The 25,149-nt window shown below is 40.7% G+C and overlaps 2 protein-coding genes across 16 annotated transcripts in view; one reads left to right on the top strand and one right to left on the bottom strand.

The window, feature by feature from the left end:
• The window catches only part of FIP1L1 (factor interacting with PAPOLA and CPSF1), a 38,881-nt gene extending 30,919 nt beyond the window's left edge, over positions 1-7,962 (top strand). For all 7 annotated transcript variants that reach the window (XM_042053415.1, XM_042053412.1, XM_042053409.1 and 4 more), the window contains 3 exons: positions 2,339-2,558; positions 6,787-6,924; positions 7,641-7,962. In XM_042053415.1, coding sequence (XP_041909349.1) covers positions 2,339-2,558; positions 6,787-6,924; positions 7,641-7,788 — 506 coding nt within the window. In that variant the 3' untranslated portion in view covers positions 7,789-7,962. The remainder of the gene's footprint in view (positions 1-2,338; positions 2,559-6,786; positions 6,925-7,640) is intronic.
• An 861-nt stretch (positions 7,963-8,823) lies between these two features.
• Positions 8,824-25,149, bottom strand: part of LNX1 (ligand of numb-protein X 1) — a 123,486-nt gene continuing 107,160 nt past the window's right edge. For all 9 annotated transcript variants that reach the window (XM_042053400.1, XM_042053397.1, XM_042053401.1 and 6 more), the window contains 4 exons: positions 21,051-21,228; positions 18,894-19,122; positions 10,555-10,713; positions 8,824-9,526 (listed from right to left, as the gene is read on the bottom strand). In XM_042053400.1, coding sequence (XP_041909334.1) covers positions 9,391-9,526; positions 10,555-10,713; positions 18,894-19,122; positions 21,051-21,228 — 702 coding nt within the window. In that variant the 3' untranslated portion in view covers positions 8,824-9,390. The remainder of the gene's footprint in view (positions 9,527-10,554; positions 10,714-18,893; positions 19,123-21,050; positions 21,229-25,149) is intronic.

Raw genomic sequence — 25,149 nt, 5'->3', positions numbered from 1 at the left:
CCATCAGATCTTTGGCTTTGCTTGAGCTGCATTTGATCAGTCACTGAAGAGCCTTGTATCGAATGCTTGTTTGCTTTTTCCTCAAGCAGTTCTCTGATCCGTGCTCTAAATGTTTTTTGTATCTTAGAAACTTGCAAGACATTTAGCATTACAGAAACAGTTTGAGAGTCAGTATTTTTTGAAGTACAAAGAAAAACATGAAATAGTTTGCCTTATTCCATGAAGCTTTACATTTTTAAACCATCTCCAAAACAGGGCTCACATCTCCAAAACTAATAATTATTCAAAGCTCCCTTCCTGTTTTAAAAATAAAATCAGAGTTAAATTTTTGAAGTGTCTTTTTTCTTGTAGAAGTTATTGGAATAGTCAATGTAGAAATAATAGAAGTGACAAATTACTTCATTCAATGTAGTAAAAGCAGAACACCAATTCATATTAGACAGTAAGCTTCGTGTGTGTTGTGAGTAATTCCTGGTGAAAATCTAGATATAAAAATGTGCAGTGTGTCAAATTACTGTTTTGTCTCATGTTACTGGGGTAGAAATACTACTGTCTGATGAGAACTACTCCAGATGTGATGGAGTATCCAAAATTTATTGTAAAAGTTTGTGATGCCATTAATAATTGATTTGTAGTATACATTTAAAGTTAAGTTTAAGTTTAAACTTTAGATCAGCATACGCTGGCAGCCAGTGTCTCATATACCATACGTGTGCTGTTGACCTAGTGGCAAGTCAAGGAAATTAGCAGTCTTTTAAGTCCAGCTGGTTATTTTGCTATTTCCGCCTGCTTTCCTTCGAAGAATTTCAGGTCTTGGCAGTATAATGAACAGCATAATATTGTATTAGGGCATTTTATTCTGTTAACCCCTCATTTTGCCTGTAGACCTGAAGTTAAACAGTGCCAAGCATTTCATTTGAGGCAAAACCTTTTATAAATGCTTTATAAAGGAATTATAATACTTTTCATTGCAAATGTATTTTAACAATGAAGTGTTTTTTCCTGCTCCACTGCCTGCTCTAAAAGTCTTCTGTATTCTTCCTCTGGAAGCTTGGCAAACTGCTCTCTTAAGCTTCTGCCAAAGCTTTCTGGGGCAGGCATACCCCAGACATTACAGGCAAGGCAGTCTGAACATAGCTGTCAGCAGAAGCCACTGGTTTTATAACTCAACAGTATTAAATACAGCACCAGTAACACACTTTACATTGTTCAGTGGATAATTATGTTACTTGTACTGTTAATCTCTTTGTGACACGATGAAGTCAAGTAAATATTGTTCTCGTATTATAGATGATGAAGTGGAGCTCAAAACAAACGATTTATTGAAAGTTAGGAAAGCTAGCAAGGCAGATAAGCAGAAAGGGAGAAGTCCTCAGTACTGTAAGTCCACTAGAGAGTGCTGTTTCCAGCTAAATACTCAGCCCTTGTTTTTCCTTTACAGGATGTGTTCATGGGACTTCTGGCGAGGGAGGGCAAGACAGAACAATTGGGGCGTTAAAAGTAGTAGTTCTGTATTACGTCAAAGTTGGCAAAAAGCAGTGGAGAAGCACGTTCCTTCTCCCCATTGGTAGCTATCTAAAAAAGGTTGTGAGACAGTGTTGAGACTTCTTCTTAACATCTTAACATGTCAGTTCTAGATTAAGACTATGTTTTATTTTCTTAAACTGTTACATTTTAGTGTTATTAGTGGTTGTGCTGAGTATTCATAAATGTTATGTTACAAAGTGGGAGTTATCTTACAAGTGGGAGCGTTATTTCTTCTCCCCAGATTGAATTTATTTCTAAAGCTTCTTTTACATCTGTAATCAGAAAAGTATGGCAAAGCACAGTATAGAATATAAATTAGTGAATGAGAACTTCATAGCTAACATTATATTTTAAATAGAATTATTTTAAAGTACAAGAGTTTAAAATAATAGCATTTAAATGTAAGGTTGGAAGTGCCCTCCTTTTTCTGAACTGTATTTTTGGAGCACCTGAGTTTCAAAGGCAGTTTTGTTTTCCAGTTGTTTCTGTTTTGTTGTTCCCCCAAAATCAAGCCATTTGGCCACATAGAATCCGATTCTTTGAGCAATTTTTTTTTCCTCTGGAAGTGTATAGACAGTCTTTGGGGTACATACCCTGGTTTTGTACATCCTCATAAGAAGTCTGTAAATGAGTGCCAGAAGCTTTTATAATCATCATGGAAAAAATGCAGTGTTTTCTTGGAATTAACTCTTATGTGAAAGGGGAAGATTGAAAAATGTCATTGGAGGAAACTGACAAATGTGTTTTCATGCATAAGTGTCCATATGATACTTGTTTTTCTTCTTTCTAATACCTACATCTCTTTCTTCAGTCACCTTTCCACACCCTGCGGGTTCTGCACCCTCGTGGTCTAGTCTTCTGGACACCAGCAAACAGTGGGATTACTATGCACGAAGAGAGAAGGATAGGGAACGTGAGAGAGAGAGATCCCGAGATCGGGATCGCGACCGGGATCGAGACAGAGATCGAGACCGTACCAGAGACAGGGAAAGGGACCGAGATCACAGTCCGTCTTCAAGTGCGTTCAACAGGTCAGTGAAATGTCTTAAACGTGCTGTAACTCTGCTCAAAACCCTTGTCTCTGTTAAACAGTGTACTTCAACATGCAAATTTAGTGTTCTGCTGTATATTCCAAAGAGCTGGACAGTGTGGCTGACTCACCTTCACCTTTTTCTCTTGGAAGCTGTAATTCTAAATTTCTACATGTAAAACAGAAGCAGAAAAAAAGGATAGTATACATCCAAACTGGTCATAATGCTTTACAGGTTAAAAGTGATTTAAGTCTTGAGAATGACTGAAATACCCATCTCTTTTTGACATCAGTAGGTCTAGAAAAAATCTACAGAAATATCTGTAGAAGTACCAAATAAATTTTAGTTGCCTATTCGGTACTAAGAGCAATGTGTTGCAACATTTGACCTTAATTAATGGTGTTACTACCTGCTAAAATGGTTAATATGGTTGTTAAAAAGGGCTGGATAATAATCTCTCCTCTCTTTTTTAAAACTGTTATTTCAAGGTCAAGAACTTTTTTTTCATTTTCACGTAGATGATGAAGATCATGTCAGATAACTTTATTCAGCTTTCAACTCTAATTGCTTTTAAAAAAATGGTGCAACATTCTGTGGTTCTGTGGTCCATGTGCTCAAGTACAAAAGCATTTAATGTTGAGATCACTATGGCTCCATAGAACAGCGGTCTATTGGTTTGCCAGATTTTGCTAAATTTCCTCTGCTCGTTATTTACTAAGCTTTTTGGGGTAAATATCTGATGCTTTTCTCAGTGTTCGTTGTTAAGTTGCAATTTTTGCAGAATATATGTGTTAGCTATTAGGCAGATTGCTTTTACTAATGGTTTTACGCTGAGGGGAATGAGAGCACCGAGAGTCAACGTTGCTGCGGTTGAGAGATGACATTTTTGCATGATGATTGTTAGCTGAAGACCCAAACTGGGTGCAAGATGGGGGATTTTCCATGTATGCCGGTGCGGTGATGTCCTGTCCTCTGTGCATGTGCTTCATTCCAGGGTCAGTTTCTGAGAACTGAAGACCTATCTAAACATCTGTTTCTCAGACACCTTGATTGAAGGTCAGAAAGAACTCTGGTCATTCAAGGGTGCTTGAAATGAGCCTTAATAGCTTCCAGGCCTCAAGAAATCTCTGTGCTGCTGCCAGAGTTATCTGTAAAGGAGGGGGAAGAGCAGGCCTTGACTTTTTTATGTGACTAAATTATCCGCCATCTGTAGCAAAGCTGTTGCCACATGGCTGTGTAAGAAAATGGGAGGCCCTTAACTAGGATAAGTTGGTTTGGGAATCACAGAAGAGGTGGGAGGGGCTTAAGAAGGAACATGCAGACATAGTATGTCTTAAGAAGGTTTATTTTCAATTCTGTGCACTTATGAAAATAAAATGAATCGAGCTGTGAGGAAGAGAACGTGAACTATTTTAGAGACTGCACAGATTTATAGCTTTTATTTATATTCCCTTTGTTTAAACTTCGATAAAGTGGTACTTTGCTGGGGTTTGTAGTAAGCATTTTACTGCTCAGAAATTACGGTTTTCAATGGTTTTAGCAGTTGTTTTCCAGATAAATAGCCTGTGGTTTTGCTACAGCATTTCTAAAATTATGAGAAAATAGGATTCTTTTTATTCTATTATAACCAAAAAGTGGTTTAAAAATGAGCTTTCAGCTGTCTTTATGTTCTGTTCTGCTTTTACCCTGCTATCCTCAGAGAAAGGTGTGCATTTTTACAATGTATCTCACTCTGCCCCCTTGAGAAGATACCATTATTTTTGGACTGTTTCCCCTCTGCAAAGACTGGGGGTTTGTTTTGTTTTGTTTTGATAGTTTCAAGTCAGTTAGTTACCACTAAACATGTAGACTTTGGAATTTGATTGATATGTTACTGTTTTGTGGTTCTTGCACAGCAATTTGAAAAATTAAAAAAACCCAAAAAAACCAACAAAACACACCCCAGCAACTGTGTTTCTAAGGTCCTAGAACTTAATAATCTCAGGCAGAAGAGCAGATGGGGGTCTGGCTGGATTGTAGCTTTACAGGATTTGGTGTCCTGGTGGTCAACAAACTGAATGAGACTCCACAACCAATGTGTGATAAAGGTCAAAAACATGAAGCAGCGTTAGAGTGTTCCTGAAAGCTCCCAACACACTGGTCTTGGCAAACTGTTTTTTGCTTTACTTAGAGAAGTTGTTTATTTTCATCAGACACACTTAAGAAGCTGTCATGATTCTTTAGTAGTTTGCCAAAATAAGGTTTAAAAGGGAGTATCAGTAATGTTTTTAACCTTTTCTAGAGTGTTTTACAATAACTGGGTAACAGAACAAATGCACAGTGTGAGTTATCATTAAGGGCTTTGTATCTCATCTTCGAAACCAAGCCAGAAGTCTACAAGTAGCCATCTAATTTCTCATGGCAAGCTTATCAGAAGTTAGACATTCAAATTTTAACTTTTTAATTAGATACTGATCATCAAAATATTAGTTTTGGGAAGCAATATCAGATGTGGGAGAAAACTATAGTTGCACAGAGAGGCTGGGGAGACTCCATCCTTGGAGATATCCTGAAGCTGTCTGGACATGGTGCTGGTCAGCTGGTGGTCCTGATGGCCCTGCTTTAGCTGGGGTTTGGTCCTGATGGCTTCCACTCATGCCTTCCAACCTCAGTTAGTTTTTGTGCCATTTGATCACAAATGTGCTTTGCAGGATTCAGTCAGCTTACTCTCAGATCTGTGGTTATGAATGCATTGTAAAATCAATGCAGGTGTATTACTCCATGGCAAATCATAATTTTGAGTCCTGTAGTTGTAGCTGTAGTTTTCCTGGTTTTGATGTGTGAATATTTTTTGTGTCCCTTAGAAAAGCAGAATTTTCTATGGAGTGGTTAATGCTCCTCTACAGTATCTTAAATTACTAATTTCTGACATTTGCTTAATGATGTAATCATACAGAGTTTCATAAAAAGACTGGTGCTGTTGCTTCAGGTGTTCCCCCTTCTCACACTGAGTTTTCATGCATAGCTGTAATAGTCATTAATGTAAAATCCTCACTTGGGAAATGGCCAGAGGATCCAGGTCGTGGCAGATAAAATGAGTTTGATCTCAGTTCTCACTGCTCCAGGACATGAGAAATCTCTTCAGGCTTGAGCTGTTCTCCTTGTGTGATCTGTTCTGCTGCTGCCAGCGTCCTCAGGAAGATACTTTCTTTCATGGAAATGTTGGCAAAGACAGAAACACTTGCCTTTTGTTAGGCCAGCAGTATCTAAATCGTTACTGATTTTACTTCTTTAGAAGGCTCGGTTACATTGTGCCTTTCTTTAGGACTTGGTGGGGATCTCCCAAACTAGGGTTACACAAGACTTCATGTGATACATAAATAATTACACTAAGTTTATTTGTATTGATGTTGCACTGTTAAATGATGCTGGATAGGATTTTCTTAGTAAAGGAATGATGAAATGATCATGTGATCATGCCTTTTTAAGCTATGCTAATGTAGCATTTGAGTCGTGTTGGCTAACAATGGATAGTGTTCTCATCTTTTTTTTTTTTTTTCCCAGATTTCAGTAAACTCTTAGAACTGCCCTTTTCATCAAGTCAAAATATAAAAATATGTTTTAAGTAAAGCCTTTGAATTCTTGTCTAACCTGTGATATTTAGGGGTTTTTACCATCATTGTGGCAGGGCAGCATTTCATGGTAATCCAAGAGAGAAGTGGAAGTAGAGACAGCACTAGTACTGGAGAAAAGTTAATTTCAAAAGCAACCCAAAACATTTAGTATATTTTACTCTTTGTACTTAGCTTTTCCTTTTCTTGAAGCAGGTGTAAGGAAGTAGATAACTACCAAAATCTTATTTTAATTTACCCAAATTGTATAATAGTCAAAAAGTGTGCTGATAAGTGTTGAATGTATCAAACACTGATCCAAAAACATTACTGAAGTTTATGTAGGGTTGTACTGCCTTCACAGTTAGATACAGGTTCAAGCTAACAGCCTGATAACTCCTGTATAAACTTAATGGGACACTGTTGTATTCTTTTTTCTTTCATTTTTAATGAACAATTTCCTTTCAAAATTGCATTAACTGCACAAGTCTAGTGTATAATGAAGAACTTTATTGTCCTTTAAGCACTGGAACTCATTTAGACACCCAGAAGCAATATTAAGATTTTCTTGTCATTTAGCTTGTTATCATTATGCTCCTTGGTCTCACTGTCCTGACAATCTCTTCTTTCTGAATCAGTGATGAAGAACGCTACAGATACAGAGACTATGCAGAGAGGGGCTACGACCGCCATAGGACAAGTAGAGAGAAGGAAGACAGACACAGAGACAGGAGACACAGAGAGAAAGAAGAGACTCGACACAAGTCATCTCGAAGGTTTGAGTTCTCTTTTTTTAATAGGATACGAAAGACTTGCCCAGTTAAAAAAAAAAAAAACAACTTTTAAAAGAACCCCAAACAAACAGGAGTTTCGTGGAAAGATTGTAAACACTTGAATGTGCTACTTGGAACAAGTCTGTCATATAAAACATGGACAGATAAAAAGCAATACTGACCCTGGGTAACCTCGTACTGAGTGATGTGTGTGACTGTCAGTATGCGAACAGAAATTAGGACTTTGGGGAAAGAAGGGTAAAAATGGTGAGTCAGAAAAAGGTGGAATGAAGCTGACATTCAGCAGCATGAACAGAAGAACTCAACAGCCATTCTCAGTAAGTAAAATAACCCTTATGGTCACTTGATAGAAATTGTTCTACATGATCCATTTTAAGGTAGAAAGAGAAGTTAAGTCCAGAAAATAGGGTCAGCAAGAATGTCAAATTATTAAGGAATGCCAGCAGGTTAAAAGTATTATTAGAATATGGGTTACAAATGTGAAAAATCATTCCATTTTCCCGACAAAAAGTACAGGATGGGTAGATGTATATTCCATTCCAGGAAAAATTCAGTTATGTGCTGACATCCAAATACTCTTGAGTTGGGAGCAGATGCCGGTTTTCAAATATGAATGCAGAAGCTGGTTTTTTTGGTACTTTGTAATTAAATAGGGCCTGAAGTGTCAAGTGTTTGAGGCATGTTTTCTCTCTATTTAGTAACAGCAGACGTCGTCACGACAGTGAAGAAGGGGATAGCCACAGAAGGCACAAACACAAGAAGTCCAAAAGAAGCAAAGAAGGAAAAGAAGCCAGTGGTGAACCTGCTCCTGAACAGGAAAACACTGAAGCTGCCCCTGTGGAATAGGCTTGTGTGATTTTTGCCTACTTGCATATATATTAGTGCCAGAAATAGATTACTATAAATCTTGTTATTTTTCTGGGAATTATAATAATTTGCTCTTAATCTTGTTCTGTTAGTTTGAAATCAAAGGTTACTTTGGTTTTTTTTGAAAATAAAAGAACGAATTTTTCATGTTAAGATTCTTGGACTGACTTTGTCTTTTAAGAAACAGTGAAAAAACAAAGCTAGAGGCTTATGCTCTTACAATATAAGTAGGGCTTAAATTCTTTGTATTAAATTGTCTCCTTTTTTCATAAGCCAACGGGAAGGTCATTCTTTTACTGACTTTAGAACAGTGTGCATTCATTTTATTATATACCCATCTGGAACAGTGTGGGTTTAGCTTAGCTTTTGGAGTCATGTTTGGAAAGGTCATCCTTTACTACAGGGGTAGACAGGAACTGGAGGCTCTTCAAAAGCCTTGTAATAATGTGAAGCAAAAAAAAATTGGGGAAAGTGGGAAAGGTGCCGATTGTTCTTAGTTGAATGGAACACTGAGTGTGATGATGATACACTTGGTAATTATGTCTGGTTTGTGTGGGTGCATAAGGATGAATTAAGCTGGATAATCGTCCCTGCTGCTTTTCAGTGGCTTAAGAGAGAGTTCATTTTAGTCTTTGTTCTAGGGGAACAGCTGTCCTTAACATGATAAAGATTAACAAACATATCCTCTTCCCACTGCAAGCTTGTGAGATAAAAACAAGACTGTGGAACACGAGTAATTTGCAGAAAGACAAAGGACTATTTTAAGAGACATATAAGACCATCATCACTTTCAGGTTTACTTCATGCAGAACTGTATCAAGTGTGATTGATAAGGCAGTCCCACAAAAATTGTACTGCTATTCAGAAGATTTACTTGATGGCAGTAGCAGGGTGCAGTGTATTTCCTTAAAAGTAATATTCTATATAAAAATCCCAGATTTAATAGTATTAATCAAAACAAACCAGGGAAATGAGGTAATTTGGTTTTGGATGAAAATAACATCTGTACAAGTACACAGTTACAATTATTTTTAATTATTTTAGAAATTTCATTCACAGTTTTACAGACTAACAAACAGTACTTGAAAGTCTTGAAAATACCAGCTTCATGCTGACCATGAGAAGGTACACGTAATCAAAGTGCTGTGTTGGATAAAAACCTTCACCTGATTATTGCAACTAGAAAAATTGCAAGAAATATTTCCATAAGTTATTCAAGGTTTTCTTTTTGTAAATCAAAATAAAGTGGGTGAGCAGAAGCTGTTGCTCCTTAAATTTCATTATTATTATAATGCATTAAATAGATATATAGATATGTATAAAAAAAACAACAAAAACCCCTTAAGAACACAGGGAAGGAAGGGCTTAAGTCTGTAGCTTGGATCACTCTGATTTTCTGACAGGTGTCACTGCTTTGCCTAAACTTGACTTTTCTTGACATGCAGGTTGAAATTTCACAAACATTTTCTTTATAAATACATACTTGACCCCCCCAAAAAAGCAAAGACTGATGTTCCTTTTTTTTTTTTTACTTTTGTTTCCATGTTAAGATACTTGTCATACTCTCCATGAAGACTTGTTTTATAAAAAAGTGCCGGGCCAGGACACAATTGTGAGAGTAATTTTTCCTTTTAGTTCTTTGAGCATCCTTGCCAAGCAGGCATGCATCATCCCTGACGTGTTCCTGCCATTGACAGCAAGGAGGATGTCACCGCATCTGAAAAAACAAATGCAAGACAACAATTAAACAAGGTGACTTCTTAAGTTAAATGTTTTCAAATGCCAAAGCACATCCTTCAACTGGGGGGAAGGGGTAGAAATTAGGATTGTGATTCCTTCTCTGACTAACTACTGTTCATGAATAAGGGAATAAAGCAGGTGAAAATACTTGATTGAATTTCTTACAAATTTGTAATTAATTAGACATATTTGAAAGAAAACATGATACAGGTCTTCTGATGGTCATTCTGAAGAATCATCTTAACAGAATCATAGAAGGGCTTTGGCTGAAGGGACTTCCAAGATAATCCAGTTCCAACCCCCTTGCTCTGGGCAGGGACACCTTCTACTAGACCAGGTTGCTCAAAGCCCCAACCAACCTGTCCTTGAATAAGGAGGAGGCATCCACAACTTCTCTGGGTAGCCTGTTCCAGTGCCTCACCACCTTCACGTTAAATAATTTCTTTTTAATATCTGGTCTAAACCTACTGCCTTTCAGTTTAAAGCCATCTTCCCTTGTCCTAGCACTACATACCCTTGTAAAAAGTCCCTTTCCAGCTTTCTTGTAGGCCCTCTTTAGATACTAGAATGATCGGTGTTCTGAACAAATTTACCTTTTAATCCTTGTTAATTGATGTAAGTTTGTGCCATGACTGTACATTTACTCTCTTCAATTTTATTGGTGTTTGCAGGGAAGATGTTTGGTTGGGGTGTTTAGAACTAGGTATGTGGAAAACCTCTGTGCTGGCATGCTTTGTACCACCCCGGAGACCAAATTGACTCATCTTTTAACTTACATACTAGTGGATTGCTAGACATCTGAAAACATTCTCCTATGAAGGCAGATCTGTTAAACTTCAGGATACTTATGTCCTGCTTCCAGATCTCCCAGAGTTATTTCTGTATCAATGAGTCCTTCCCCCGTCCCTGCCCGTCTTAATGAAAACATGTTTTTTAAAAACCACTATAAGTCAGCCCAAAGAAAAACTTAATTAAATGCTACTTTTTTTAGATAGTTATCATTACCTAATTCTGCCATCATTATATGCTGGTGTTCCCCCAACAATGGATTTGATAAAGAATGGTTTGTTCCCAGTATGTTCTTCATAACCTCCTACGATGCTGAAGCCAAGACTTCCAGATGTATTTCTTCGTAATACAATTTCTTTGCAGCTGTACAAATACCTGAAATAAACCAGTTTAATTAAATGTCTTATAGTTAATTTCAGATTCTGATGAACCATTAATATTGAATCTGCCTTTTCATGCACCCACAGAGTGTTTTTAAGAGTTAAAATAGTGCCATAGTTCCACTGTATTAAGCACCTACACTTCTGTTTCTGTAGTACTGCTTTCCTGTTATAACCAGATAACCAGTTGTCCCAAAAGTAAAATTAGTAGGTAATCTTGGGCTTAAGTATTAAATAAGTTTTTTTATAGGGTAGAAATCTATGCAAATGCTCTAGATGGTGTGATGGAAAAAAGCATTTGAGTCTGGATTTAATGTTTGTAAATCAGCAATTCAAAAAACTATTTCATCTACCTTGTACAGCCCAGTGACTTGCTTATCTTCCAATGAGCCTGTATGTGATTAATTATGTCAAAGTGCTCAGGCATTTACTACCGTGGGGCACATCAAAGTGAAATAATTTTAAGGATAATGGAATGAATTACAAAAATGACGGCACAAAGACAGGTATTGGTGGAATTCGGGATCCTGAGCTTTTCTTGTTGAGTAACCTGATAAGTCACAGCATGGAAGATGAGAGAAACTTATCATGTGAGTCACTGCTTTGGAGTACTGAGTCTGCTCTCAAGAAGATAGCTTGTCCTCACTATAATGGTTAACACAAGATTTTATAGTAAGAGAACTGAAATCTGCATTTCTCTCCATTTGTCTTTTGAATGTTTTTTATGATACTGTAGGTTATGCTTGGTCAAAGCTTAGGTTCCAAAACTAGGAATAGGGGAAAACAAGAATAATGTTATTAGACTCTTAAATGTTGCCTGTTGCTCTGAGTACATTAATTTCTGTTTCCTTTTTTTTAAACCAAATTAATTCCATGTGTTACAGAGTGAGTGATAGAAATCTGTCCATAGTACTTAACCCACTTATCATTAGTGGTTGTCGCGGGTTCGGTTTGTAACCGGGCGGAAACACCAATTTAGTGTAGTGGTTTGGTCCAAAATACTCATTACTGTTTATCTGCTGTGAGATAAGAATTAGGAGAAATGCAAAACAGGCACTAAACTTGAAAGAATATAAAGAAGTTTATTAACAGACCTAAAAGAAGAAGGAAAAAAAATTATACCACCTTCAGAACTCTCCTCCTCCCCCCACCTTCCTCCCTTCTCCCACTGACAATGTGAAAAGACAACCCTTAAGATGTTCAGTCTGTTTACCACTTCCATAATAACCTTGTTCAGTCCATTTAGAAAGAGAAGTCTCTTCTTGCTCATGCTATGAAAACATTATCACAACGAGACAGCCGCCCACTTCCAAATATTGTTCAGTCCATTTAGGAAGAGGAGTCTCTGCCTGCGTGTGAGTCCTTTCCCCCGACTTGCAGCTTTTCCCGCAACTGCTTTCGAGGGTCCACTCTTGAAGTTTTTTTGGGGTATAATTTTAAGGTTGAGCCGTTCAGAAACAAAAACAGAGGCCCTTCTCCTTCCCTGGGAGCAAAGGGTCTTCCTCATCTTCATCTTTAGGACCATCTCTGGGAGCATCTCTAGGGACTGAGGTTTTCTCCTTTCCCATTTGGAGCAAAAGTCCTCATCTGGTTCATCTCTACGGACTGAGGTTTTCTCCTTTCCCGTTTGGAGCAAAAGTCCTCATCTGGTTCATCTCTCCCTGTCCAAACTTCTCATGAAATTACAGCTGCGTCAGCATCTGCCTATCTCAGCGCAGGTGCTTTTGCTCACGAGTTGAACACTCCACCCCCCATATCTTCATGAAATTACAACAGGATACTCTGATATATCATAGCTTCACAAGAGAATTTCAGCTTTAAGCATCTCCTCTCTCTCTTCCCTCAGGTTTTCAGCTCTTCACAGCAGTAAAAGGGTTAATCTCACCTCGGCCTTGCAGCTTTGCAGCTGGAATGTTGAATTTTTCTTATCGAAGTGGAGAGGGGGGAGAGCCGAGCCGCTCCGGCTGCCCACGGCAAGGCAGTGGGGGGGGGTTCCACGGCTGGAACAGGTCCATGGCTTCAGGATGGCCGTGGCCCGGCCCGGCCTGGCCCAAGCAGGGCCTGGCCGGGCCCACTGGGCCCTGCTCGGGCCCTGCAGCCACCTGTCCCAGCGCCGGAAACGAGAGAGAGCTTGGAGGGGGAGTTTGCCTATTCTTAAATGTGGATCACAGAGGTGATCACAACTTTAAGTGGCTAAGAGAATTGTCCATATTCAAACTGGCCAGCTGATAGGTTCTATCAGTTCCCAGAGGAAACTGTAAGCACCCCTTAGCAAGGACGTCCCTTCCGGGACTATGCTTGCTAACCTATGACAGTGGTGTACCCAGGAATGATTGAAATTACTGAATGACTGAAAATACATTTGCTACTCCAAATCTTAAAATATAGGCTGACCTACAGCAGGCAACTGTTACAAGCTCTATTCAGAGACTTTCTAGGTTTCTAAGAAGTACCTGACACTTCCATAGGAGGATAAATAGCCTTTATCTTAAAGACTGATATGCCTAGTGTTTTAAAAATTGTGTTTGTCAAATAGTGCATTTGCTGTCTTTCACAGCAGTAATACTAGATTAGTCCCCCAGGGCCTACAAATATTCACCTGCTGCCAGGATGGTAGGTATGTAATATTTGCACAAGAATTCACTGGTTGCTAATGTAAGAAACAGGTGACATTTGCTTTTTCCTCAGCAGCCAGGCATTATTACTTTACTGTCTATGGACTCCTTCAATGTGCAAAATCACTTAAACCCTCTATGTGTAATGGTACTTGTCAAGGTCACGACCAAGCAATGCCAGGATTCAGCCATTGGTGCTATAATTCTGTGTTGACTTTGGGACAGAAGTCTCTGCTGCCCAGTGCTACACTCACTGTCTTAAGGAGCACATTCCTGAAATTGAAAGGTAATCAGGTAAATCCTAATGCCATAGAAAAGCAGAAGACAAGCAGGAGGAGAAAAGACAGTGAAGCCAAACATGGCTTATGTGCATTCTGTACATGCCGTCTATAAGGTTATTAGTCGCATGGTCTCCATCAGTCCAGAAGGCATAAATACATATTTGCTGTCAAAGTGTATGATGAATTTAAGTAAAATGGACACAGCATAATAGCATTAGGATTGTTCTCTCTGCCAGAGCAGAGAAAATACATGGGGACCAAGGAACAGCAGCGAGAAGCCACTCTGTCATGACTCTAAGCCCCTGTGCTGCCTTTTGCCTCACCAAAGGGACTGGGTGTAACCTGCTGTGGTGATGAGGCAGTGGAGACATGGACGTCAGGAGAAGAGGTGCTGGTGTGATGCTCAGTTTGTGAAAAGGGGAGGAAAGGGGATTTCCCAAAGTGTTTACAAATTTCTCTTCTTTGGTTCCCAATACCCAAATTGGTAATTAAATGTTTTAAGTTCTGAAAGCCAAGTCTGTTTTGGCCACGACAGTAATGAGCGAGTAATTTCCCTGTCTTTTGACCCATCAGTGTACTTGCTCTTTCTCTTTTCTCTCATCCTGCTGTGGGTGTTGGTGCAGGCAGGTCTAACCCATCACAACAGCCATAGCTAGAGACTGACTCCTGAAAGAATAGGAGTGTCTAGGATGTGTTTATACCTTTAACTCGATGTTTGCTAATCTTCATTCTATGGGGTAGAGGTATAAGCATGGCAGTGCATCGTCCATCACCTGTTTGTCAGCGCTGTCAGAACTGTGCAAAGGATGCTGGCAGGCAAAGCTGAGCTGTGCCTAACGCAGCTACTGCTTGCTCCAAACAGTTCAGTGCCTACGCAGAGATGCCTGCTCTGCCTAAGCAAAGAGCAGCCCAGAGGGAGTCTGTTCTTTGAGGGCTGTTTAATCATAAAGAGAAGCTAGAAAGTACCACAAAGAAAAAATAAAATCATAACAAAGGTGCTTAGTTTGAGTAGATTGTATTTGTGGTAATGAAAGCCCCAGTCTGGGTGTTTTGACCCAGTCAAACTACCCTAACCCACTAAACTGCAACCAGTCTAAGGAGAACCATCTCCTGCCTTGGAAAAGAGCAGCTCACAGTCTTCTGCCTTTATCTCTAAATACTCCAGAAGATGAGGATAAGGAATAATTTATGTGTGAACCTGCCTCAGATGCAAGATTTCGGGATATAGAGTATCTACTGACAGGGTCCTATCCTAAGAAATACTACAGCCAAGCACCAGTTACCGATGCCTGAGGAATTTAGAAGTGCCTGTCTTCAAGTAGTTAAATGTACAATTCCCTGCTGATTTTCATGAAGCACAAACATCCTTATGCTCTAGGAGTGAAAACCAGCCCAGCTGCAGGAGGACTTCGGCAATAACAGCTATGAAAAGCATAACTCCCTCCTCCCGCCCCATTACAGTACACAAATGGCAGCAGAGTAAGGAATATTTGAGAATTGCTTCCACCAGAGTCCTACAGCCCAGACTGAGTTACTTTGGGGGTGGTTTTGTCCTAATTTCATGGTTTACGTCTTGTTCTACCCCAGGTTTGCAGAATGACTTTGGCCACCTCATCTCTCATCTCACTTTACAGATGAACAAAAGCACTTGTGTGAAGTACTGTTTGTAAATGTTATGACAGGATGATCTAAGAAGTATTTTACGTACTAGCTGAGGAAAGAAAATGTGAGGAGAGCAAAGAAAGGAGAGCAGGAAAACAAGCTAGAAGCATCATCACAGAGCTGGGGAAATGCTTTCTGCCAGCTGTTCCCTGTTATTTCCTTTGCTCATACTTCACAACAACATGTCCCTTTACCAATAAAGGAGTTCTGTCTTCCTAAACAACAAACAATTAAATTAGCTACCCTGAAATAAGTCTGCGGGCGAGAATGCTTAAGGTTCTGCATCACTGTTTCCTCTCACCGCCCAGCCCGCAGCCCCTCTGCTTGCACGCAGGCCAAGTTTTGACAGATGTCAGATGCACATGTGCACGTATTTTATAACCACCACATATTGGATCGTACTACAGAAAGAACAGAGGAGCTGTTTATGTATTATTAAGCCATACAAAAGTGAGAAAACCCAATTCTAAGATCTCACAAGAAAAGGACCAAAATTTAAGTGAGATCCACAAATGTTAAATCAGCAAGATGGCTTTTCCAAGCCTTTGAGCTTTAGTGCAAGAGATCAGATAACTTGTCTGATTCTGCTGCTACCAACTTCATCCAGAAAAACGATATAATTCCCTAACTCTCAATATTTGTGTCTCTTGTCTGTACTCATTTCTGTAATATGCATGCAGTCCCTGGGAAAGGGGAGAGTTCCGTTCTAGTATGGAAAATCAGGCATTTACAGTAAGCTACTTTAAATCATGTAACTGTTATTAATGTTAGCCTGTTTTCGACTTCATTGGTCATGGACAGAAGTCTATAGACATGCTGTAAGTTCAACTCAGCAAAGTTTATGGGACCATTCACAGGATTTTTCTGAAAATTTCATGGATTTGGAACAAAGAAGGGAAGACCTTCCCATCCCCTCAGTTTCCTGAGCCTGAACATCTGACTCTTAAGTTGTAAGGTCAAGCTGCCTCTGAACCCCCCCCTTGCTTGCTGTGAACACATACACACACTGCACTGCCGAGGCTTATCAAGAGCCACATCTTTCCCTTCTCAAAAGAATTAAAATAACCTACTACCCTCTGCCTCCTCTTTTTAAAACCATGCGTGTTCCTGGCCTACCAGTTTTACTGCCTTTTCTATTTGTTAAATTTGGCTTACATAGGTGTACCCTTTCCTGCCCATCTTCCCAAGTACTTTGCATGATCCTGCATAATCATGATTTTGACATTTCTACTTTTCTGTTAGCTGTACCAAACGTTCTTAGACTCACATATCTTGGAGCAGTCCCTCTAGTCAATTGTTTTAATTAAAGTAGGTGATTCTTCAACATTTTGCCCCATAACTGCACATCAGGCACTTTTTCCAAGATGGACCTGTCAGACATCTATTTAGACAGAGTATAATTTTCTCCAACAGCCTGGAAAATGTAATGAAACTGCTGACAATATCTTGGGATCTAGTGAGATGTGATCCTTGCCTAAAGCAAACTGAAAGTCAGATAGAGAAAGGTTAAATGCACAACCTGGAGCATAATGAGTTAACATGATACACATCCTAGTGAGAGAAGCTGTTGAAGGACTTTCAGACATCTGATGTGGGCCCTGGAGAATCAGAACAATAAGTGGGTGAGCACACTCATGCTGGAGAAGATTGAAGGGTCTGCTAATACCTAGTGAGCAATCTCAAACCTGATCCTCTTGTGCCCCTACTCAGCCAATCAGCTGCTAATAAGAACACAGAGCACCTTTGTTACTGTCACATGGCATGTGCGTTGGTGCCTATCCCAGGCGCTAGTCTGATGTTCAGAGCAGTGTCCCCCCTCAGCATACCAATGTCCCCATGTCTCTTTGAAGAAGGGCCATGCTGTGCTCTGTGCACAGCCTCGCAGCTGGGGATAGAGTTACAATGAACTCTTGTCTTCAGCCTTGCCGACACTGGGGCTGATTTTCCTTCAGACCAAAAGCATTGGAATGCCTTCACACATGCAGCCTTCAGAGGAAGAAGGCTAAAGAGAGCTCAGAAACTGTTTCTAAAATGGGAAAACCCTTTTTTTTGCCAAACTGCAAAGCAGAACTGACTGATGTGAACTCTGTGTGCAAGCCTGCAGTACTGTGAAGCTCTGTCTTCCATCTCCCCTACTATGCTAAGGTAGTGGGAACTTCAGGCAGCTGTGAGTAGGAGATGATGACCAGGCAGCTCAGGTTTTCTACACAGCCCAGTGAAGGTGGCATAGGCGGGGTGCAACTGTTATAGTCCATCCAGCAATGGATGGTGATAGAAGGCAGGACTCATCACTGCAGATTGCAGTATCTATAGGGCCTCTAGTCTGTTGCTGTCTCTTTACTGAGAGCATTACTCATGCTCCGGTACCTTCACCATGCTGGCGGTCAAGCTCAGGAGTGCAGAAGTTAGCAGGAATGAGGACCACCCTGTGCCTGCCTGTCTTCAGAGAGACTGAGTGAGGAAAATTTACCATTGCCTGGGGTAGCAAGTTGAGGAGCATCCATTTACTGCATTTTCTTTTTTCTGCTTTTCTTTCACAGGCATAAAGATGTAGTCCTCTCCACTGGAGGAGGAACATTTTGCCTATGGGTGACAGACACACAGCCTGCCTTCTGCTCTTGCAGTGCTTCAGCACATTATACAGTTATTAGCATTAGACCAAGCCCCAAAAAACATCTGGCCCTCACAGCAGACCTTGCTGCAAGGTGAATGAGCTGAAAATGGCTCCAGCTAGAGAGAAGAAAACCTGTTATGCAAGAGTAGGAAATGAAGAGGAGTCCTGAAACTGTGCCTAGGGAAAAGCCCACCTGTTCTGCAGGCCATCTTGTCCTGCCCTCCTGTGAAAGAGAGACACTGAACTGCTGTGAGAGTTAGGAGTACAGTCAAGAGGAACTTATAAGCGAAATTCTTCGTTCCTTAAAACTGAATATCAGTTTCAACTCTGTGATCCCAGATTTGCATATTCACAGATTCACAATGTGTCATCTCATACTTTATGGAACATTGCAGAAGCTGTAGGTATTACACCGTGCACACCGAGAGCTTAGCGACATGCGATGTGGCTGTTATTATCCTTGCTGAAATGACAGCACAGCTGCTTCCTGTGTATGACAAATGGACTTCTTTCAGGCGGGGGTGGGGTTAAAAGAGGTGATTTGGAGATACTGGCCAACTGCACGAACTTTGCAACATCTGGGTAAAGTCAAACAATTCAGCTGGATTTGGCTAAGGACAAGGGCTGTGCAGCTTGAGTGTTGCAGGAGGGGTATCTCTCTCTGCCTTCTGCAGGGTGGTCGAGCTTAGACTCCAGTTCAGCAAGCTCCTGTATCCCTGCAAGATTTTTCTTTCACTCCCTAAGTGCCAGATATGTTTTCAAGATTGAAACAATTCAGTATCCCATCCTCCCTTGCAAGGGGAGCTGCATGTCTATTTTGCCATGTACACGTACCCATTTACAAAAGGGAGGTATTTAGAGTCAAGTCAGTGACAGAGCCTGGATTTAATTAAGATGTCAGTGCAATGAATCAAGCCAAAAGAAAGAACTGCCAGAAAATACAATCTTTCCTCCCACTCCCCCTCAGCAAGAGGTTGCAATCCTCCCCCCACGGTGGACTTACCGTGGCAGCCCCAGCCACATAACCCAGGACGGTGACCACTCGCTGCTCTCGGAGGTCACCTGTGTGTCCTCAGGCGGTGGCAGGTGACCCTGCTCCTCCTGGACTTCACATGCTCTCATCTCCAGGGCCTTGAGCACCACTGAGGAGTTAGTGTTCTTCAGCAGGGCAACAGCCTCACTCCGGCTGACTCCCGTCAGATCAATGCCATTCACGTTCAGGAGGATGTCACCTGAGACCAATAAAACGGATGATAAAAACCCTGCAAGCATTTCCAGGATCTCTTCTGCACCTCCGCAACCAAGTGAGTCAAAGCCATGGCCAAGAAGTGGCTGTCTGACAAGGCTTTTTGTTAATCCTATCATTTAACGTGGATGTGAAGCATATGCTAGTAAACATGCCACAGGCATGAGGGAAGGGTCTAGATTCCTGTACACAGAAATATTGCATGGCTGGACAGAGGACTTGTCCTGGTTTCTTTCTATGTCATGTCCTGCATCTGGAGCTGAACAAACAGCTGGGGTCCTGCTGCACCAACAAGCTTTGGTACCAGTGCCTCGTACTGGTCCGGTACTAAGCCTAACCTGGTCCGGGTCTCTGGAGTCCACTTCCAGCTAACAACATTTTTACTCAAGCTAAGCTTGAAACCTGACAGCTCAAAGATGTTTTTCTCCCAGCTCTCCCTTAGCTGAGGACTGCGACTCCAACCAGCTCTTCCTAGTTTCCTTTGTGGAATAATGTGTTATTATTTTTGTATTAATGCCTGTTTGAATGGCTGCAAGCCAAACCATCCTTCTGTATGCCTTATTTATAATATAGGCACAGCAGCTTCAGACAAAAATGCAAAGATGGCCTCAATCACTACAGGAAGAACAATAAAAACATCACTAATGTCATGCAAGCAGTCACAGTGCCAAGTGCTCTGCTACCCTTCACAGCAGGCTCCCACACCAGGGCTTCCCTTGGTGCCCTCTGTGCTTGGCCTGGATGCTTCTCCAGGCAGGGATGTATCACTGGCAGTCCAGGCACTGCAATATGAACATTAAAGTCTTCTTGTGGTCTGCCCCCAACAAGAAGGACAACAGCCTGCTCTAAATCAGAGGCCTATGGTGCTATTATAACATCACATATTCATTTGTTTCTAATTTTATCAAATTAAATAGGCTGAATTTTCCATGCTGCCTCATGATGAATACTTTTTGGAAAGCATATCCCACTGAGAGGCAGTCATTTCCCAGCAGGAGGAAAGAGGAAACCTGCTGTTTTGCTCCTGTTGTCATGTTCTCACATGGGTTTTGTTGAACAGACACAAAGGGGTGGTTCCCATGGGTGCCAATGCGAGGTACCGAGACCCAGGCTCGTGGGACCTTGGGTTGTGGGGCTCGTGGGTTGCAGCTATTCTGCCCCATTTTTGGGTGCCTTCACTTCCCTCAAACTCAGGATTTCCCTTCAGCTTCCATGCAGTGACTGGACTAAAGGAAAACATAGGGGATGAAGGGCAAGCAAGCTGTGTCATTGCTGGATGTAGGCTACTGAGGAACTTGGCTCTTGGAGATATAACATCCTGAAACCTGACAGTATCATCTTTCCTCTGCTGCCCAGCTATTCCCACAAAACCAACTGATAAAATATGTTCCTCATCTTGCTCTAAAAGCTTATTCATGCATAAGGGGAGAAACTATAAGCTTTATCACTCTGTTATATCAACAGCTAAATGGGGTTAGGAAGCCAAAGTTTCCAGACATGATGTTAAGCCACAAGGTGCTAATGTGTCTTCTTATATAATAGGAATTCTGCTCCTGTATATTACATTCAAATTTATAAATGCAATGACAAATAAGCACAAAAAATTACTTTAAAAATGCATGAAGGTTGCACAATGAATGTATCAGGAGTTAGGAGATGGTGGTGCAAGCTAATTTTCCTGTGAAAAGCTATTTATCTTTTTTTTTACCAGAATATTCCTACATCCTGTTTCACAGAGATGATTACTGATGCATATTTTGCCTTTTCTGGTAGCTGACTTGAGACCCTCTAATCTGACACATCCCAAAATCTATAGGATTGCTGAAGATGTCAGAGTCTGAAGCTCTTTCATTAACCCTGATTTCAAAAGAAGCCTTTGATTTAAAGCAAACTTTCAAAATCCCCCTCTTTTACCTGTTTTTATCCTGCTGTCTCTGCTGATAACTCCTCCAGGTTCCACACTTATCACATAGATAGGCAAATCCCATTCCCGGTTAGATGCTCCGCCTGCCACAGTCATTCCCAGTGATTCTGTGTGATCTTTCCGGACAGCCACCACCTTCTCATGACAGGTGACAGTGTGAAGGGTGCTCTGTGATGGAGAAAATAGCAACAACAAATGCAGTTTGTAGGCATAGCGACCTCTCTGACACCTTTGGCACTTCCTATCAAAACAAATATTCATGGAAGTAATACTAAGGCACTTCCCAGCCACCTGCTGCACTTGGCCTGATGGCAGGCAGGACTCCCTCAGGGGCTTACGTATCTGCAGTCAGAGCTACCACCAAGAAAACTGGGCTTTAATAGTTAAAATCAGGCATTTCTCCCACCAAAACCAGAGTTGTTTTAGTGCTAAGACTGATAGAATTAGGTCCTTGAAATGTAAATAAGGAATTTGATTTAAAAAGGAAAAAAAAAGCTCTTGATATTAGTGTCACTAGTAGCCATCATATCTTTGGCTATCAGGTTGTGCTTCTTATCTGGCTGCTTGCAGTCTGAGCATGATCTGTACAGTTAGTGAGAAGTAACTAAATTCCTCTTGGGTTTGAGGAATTAAACTATTGGGGACATATTAGAAGAGACATACTTCATTTGATCTTCCAGGTATCTGTGTTTCTATGTAAGTTATGGGTGGAAATACACTTGAAGAATAAGTGTTTCTGTTCAGTGAAAGAGAAGGACATTTACAGTGAAGAGCTAGCAGTTTTTCCAGGGTGCTCTTAGTGCTTGTGTTTGAAGGGTCACTTTGGGACAGTCATCCCTATATTTCCGCCCCTAAACAGGAAAAGTTAAATACACACAGCTGGTCATGCAATAACTAGTGCATGAGTGAGGGTGAAACAAACCCACAGGTGCCCTCAGGATGGAGAACCACTGCAGTGCAAGCTCCAACAAAACCTGTGAATTGAATGTCATGTTTACCATGCACTCAGTTCTTACAGAAGAGCTTGAAAGGCAATAAAGTCTGGATTTAAATGTTAGTTGTTTTTCTTTCCTTAAGTATTTCATAAGCAGTTCTCCTGACAGTCCCAGCCCCTCTTGCAGGAACAGCATCATCCGTTTTAGGCTCATATATAATAGCACGCTTCTAAATACATTTCAAATGTGTATTTAAAAAAAAACATTCTCATTCACAAATGTGACCTCACATTCATAATATGCAAAAATAATCCATGAAACTCATTTAAAGCCACATTAATCTCTTCTTAGAGATCTGACATCTCACAAAGGCATTTTACATTGGTTCCTGGGCCAGCAGCGCAGAAAGTGGAGCAGATGAATCCACAACATCTCCCTGAATGACAAGGATGGACAAAGGAAGATTACAGCAAGAATTTTTTTATGGGAGTAGGGCAGACTATGTCTTTGATTTCTGTTTTTTTTAAGGTATGTTTGGTGGAACAAACTCCACATCAAGATTTCAATGATGCGATGTTAACAACAAAACAGGACCTTCTAGAAGCTTAGCAGAGGATTTCTACGTGCTTGAGCAGATGAACAGTGGCTGCCACAGAGCTCCAGAAACAAAAAGGCAAAGAGCTCAGTGGAAAGAGATCTCTCAGTCTCTGGGAGCAAACCCGAACTAACACAGTTGTTTGGACATATTAGACGTGGTCCCTGCAGAACACAGGCACTATGTCAGAGTAATTTGGTTTAGGGCTTGCAAACAAACCTAAAAATTTCTGAAGGTTTTAAAACCTTCAGAAAATGTTGTCTTCCAGATAAACTTTAGGTTCTGATCCAGATAATTTTAACCTTTCACCTTTGTCATTAAGGTGTAAATATTTTAAACATAGTAGTTCTATCTTCATGCAAATTAAATTTAACGTTTCATCCATGTTTTGCAAAAATATCCTTTTTCCATTGGAAAGGAATGGCTTTCCATTAGGAAAAGGCCACTTCCTGAAACATGTGGGATAGGGGCACTACTAATTTTCACAAAACTGCAGTCCAAAATTTCGTAACAAAACATGAAATTGGTATTCTATTTGTGGCTCTGAGTGAGAGACCAGTCCTGTTACTTATGCAGCGTACATCCAGTTTCACACAACAAAACCATTACAGCAATAATTTTATCACTACCTTTTGAGGAATAAGCACAGAGAGAAAGATTTCAAAGTAGTGCTTGGGAACAAATTGTCCTGCTACATTTCAACGAAGAATTATAAAAGTACTAGTACTTGTATGCTCAGCCACAAAAGACCAATTTTCCTTTGAAGCTACTCTTTCCCATGTCATTTTTTGCATGGCTGCAGACAGAAAGGATTTGGGGTGACTTGACTGAGATGATGGCAGTGATGAAAGGAAAGTAAAGCCTTTTTTAGTAAACACACGTAGAACTTGCTTGGAGGTATAATCGGTAGCAAGTAAACCAGTTAAAAGGCAGTGTTTATCAGGGACTGCATTTCAATGCATTCTCTTCTAAACAATTGTCCTTCTCTGTCATTTTGAAGTGACCTTCGAGGTCAGGAGAAAAAAAACATAACAGTTCATCTCCTCCTCTTTTTGTTTTTTCCTCCTTTTCTGTATATTCACTGGAAAATAAATATTTACAGCAGATTATCACAACATCAAAGCCATAACACGTGCAGGCAAAAACCATTGCTGGGTCTGTTTGGAAAATGTACTTCACCTGAAGGTTAACCTGTTTGTATGGTCAGGAAACATTGCCTGCTCCAGCAACATTTTCTTTGCTTTAAGTAGTAGACAATTCATTTGAAAGAAGTAAGAAAACAGTTTCAATTAAAAACAAGTGCTATTTAATGAATGGCAAAGCTCCCACTGACTTCAAAGGAATTGAATCGGGCCTGTTTATCCATTACAGCATGGCTTCGCAACCTCAGCTGCACAAGAAAGTGTTTGTGACATCTCTTTTCTGAGTCTAGGCAGCAGCCAGAACAGTTTGGGCTGTGCTTCCCCTATCTCTGTACAGAGGAAAACAGATCCATGAGACCCTGTGCAGGACCAATCTCTTGGCACACCATACACCTGGCATCACTACCACCAGAGAAGGACATGGTCCCAAGAGATCATCCTCTTATCCAGAGCCTTGTGGGCCACATGGCTGGTTGCCACTGGCCTGAGAGGCGCCTCCTCACACCATACAGATGGAGGTTGGCTGTCATGAGGCCAACAGCTTGGCCCAAAGTGGTTCCTGAGCCACTGCACAAGCTAGACGGCTGCTAGAAGCTAGAGTTTATTCTTGGTGCCGAATACAGCCAAGGGTGGAGAACTGATTTCAGCCCATGTATACAGTGAGAGCAGTTTCCCTCAAAGAGAGCATTCCTGACCTTCTAATATCACCTCCTACAGTAAGCTCAGGGGACAAAAAACACCTTAAAATTAACCGGAATTCAGGGCAGCTAGCAATCCTCTAATCACACATAATAAAGCAATCCCACCAACAGCAGTAGGTAGCAGACTCATCAAACCACACTCACGTAGGTGACTCCCCTGACAGTGAGGTCCAGCCAACAAGCATTACCTTGGTTTTGGGCAGGAGCATGTGCTGCATTAGGACACTGTACAAACCCTAGGCTTGCAAGCATCACTCCTGCACTAATATCTATTTAAAATAAATAACATTTTTTAAGTCTTCCAAAGCCAGTTTAAAGATCTTGAATTGCAAATTATGTTCAGTTAAACCTTCAGCAAAATAGCATGAAATATTTGAACTGACACAGCCATGCCCTATAAAAGGGCAACTAACACTCTAGTAATGTCCAAAAGTCCACAGTGCATGAAGCTCATTGTGTCTACCGGCTGTACTGATCTGCTGATCTCTTGCCAGAGCATTTTCTCTGATAGAAGCCCTCCACTATGTACACACAAAGCTAAAGGGAGGTAGGAAATTTTCTTTTTTTGGCTGCGATCTTCCCTGGAAAGTGCCCAAATGGTGGCACTGGACAGAAGCCCACAGCAGCACACCCACTCATGTGCTTATGTAGTAGTCATCTCTTGTGGCAAACTGGAAATCCCCCTAAAAGCTATGGCCTATCCAACAAGAGATGAT

Source organism: Corvus kubaryi, unplaced genomic scaffold (genome assembly GCF_017639235.1).
Source record: "Corvus kubaryi isolate FWS band 111438036 unplaced genomic scaffold, C.kubaryi_AGA036_p1.0 split1-131, whole genome shotgun sequence".
NCBI classification, from domain to species: Eukaryota; Metazoa; Chordata; class Aves; order Passeriformes; family Corvidae; genus Corvus; species Corvus kubaryi.
This window is presented reverse-complemented; position numbering and strand designations above follow the sequence as displayed.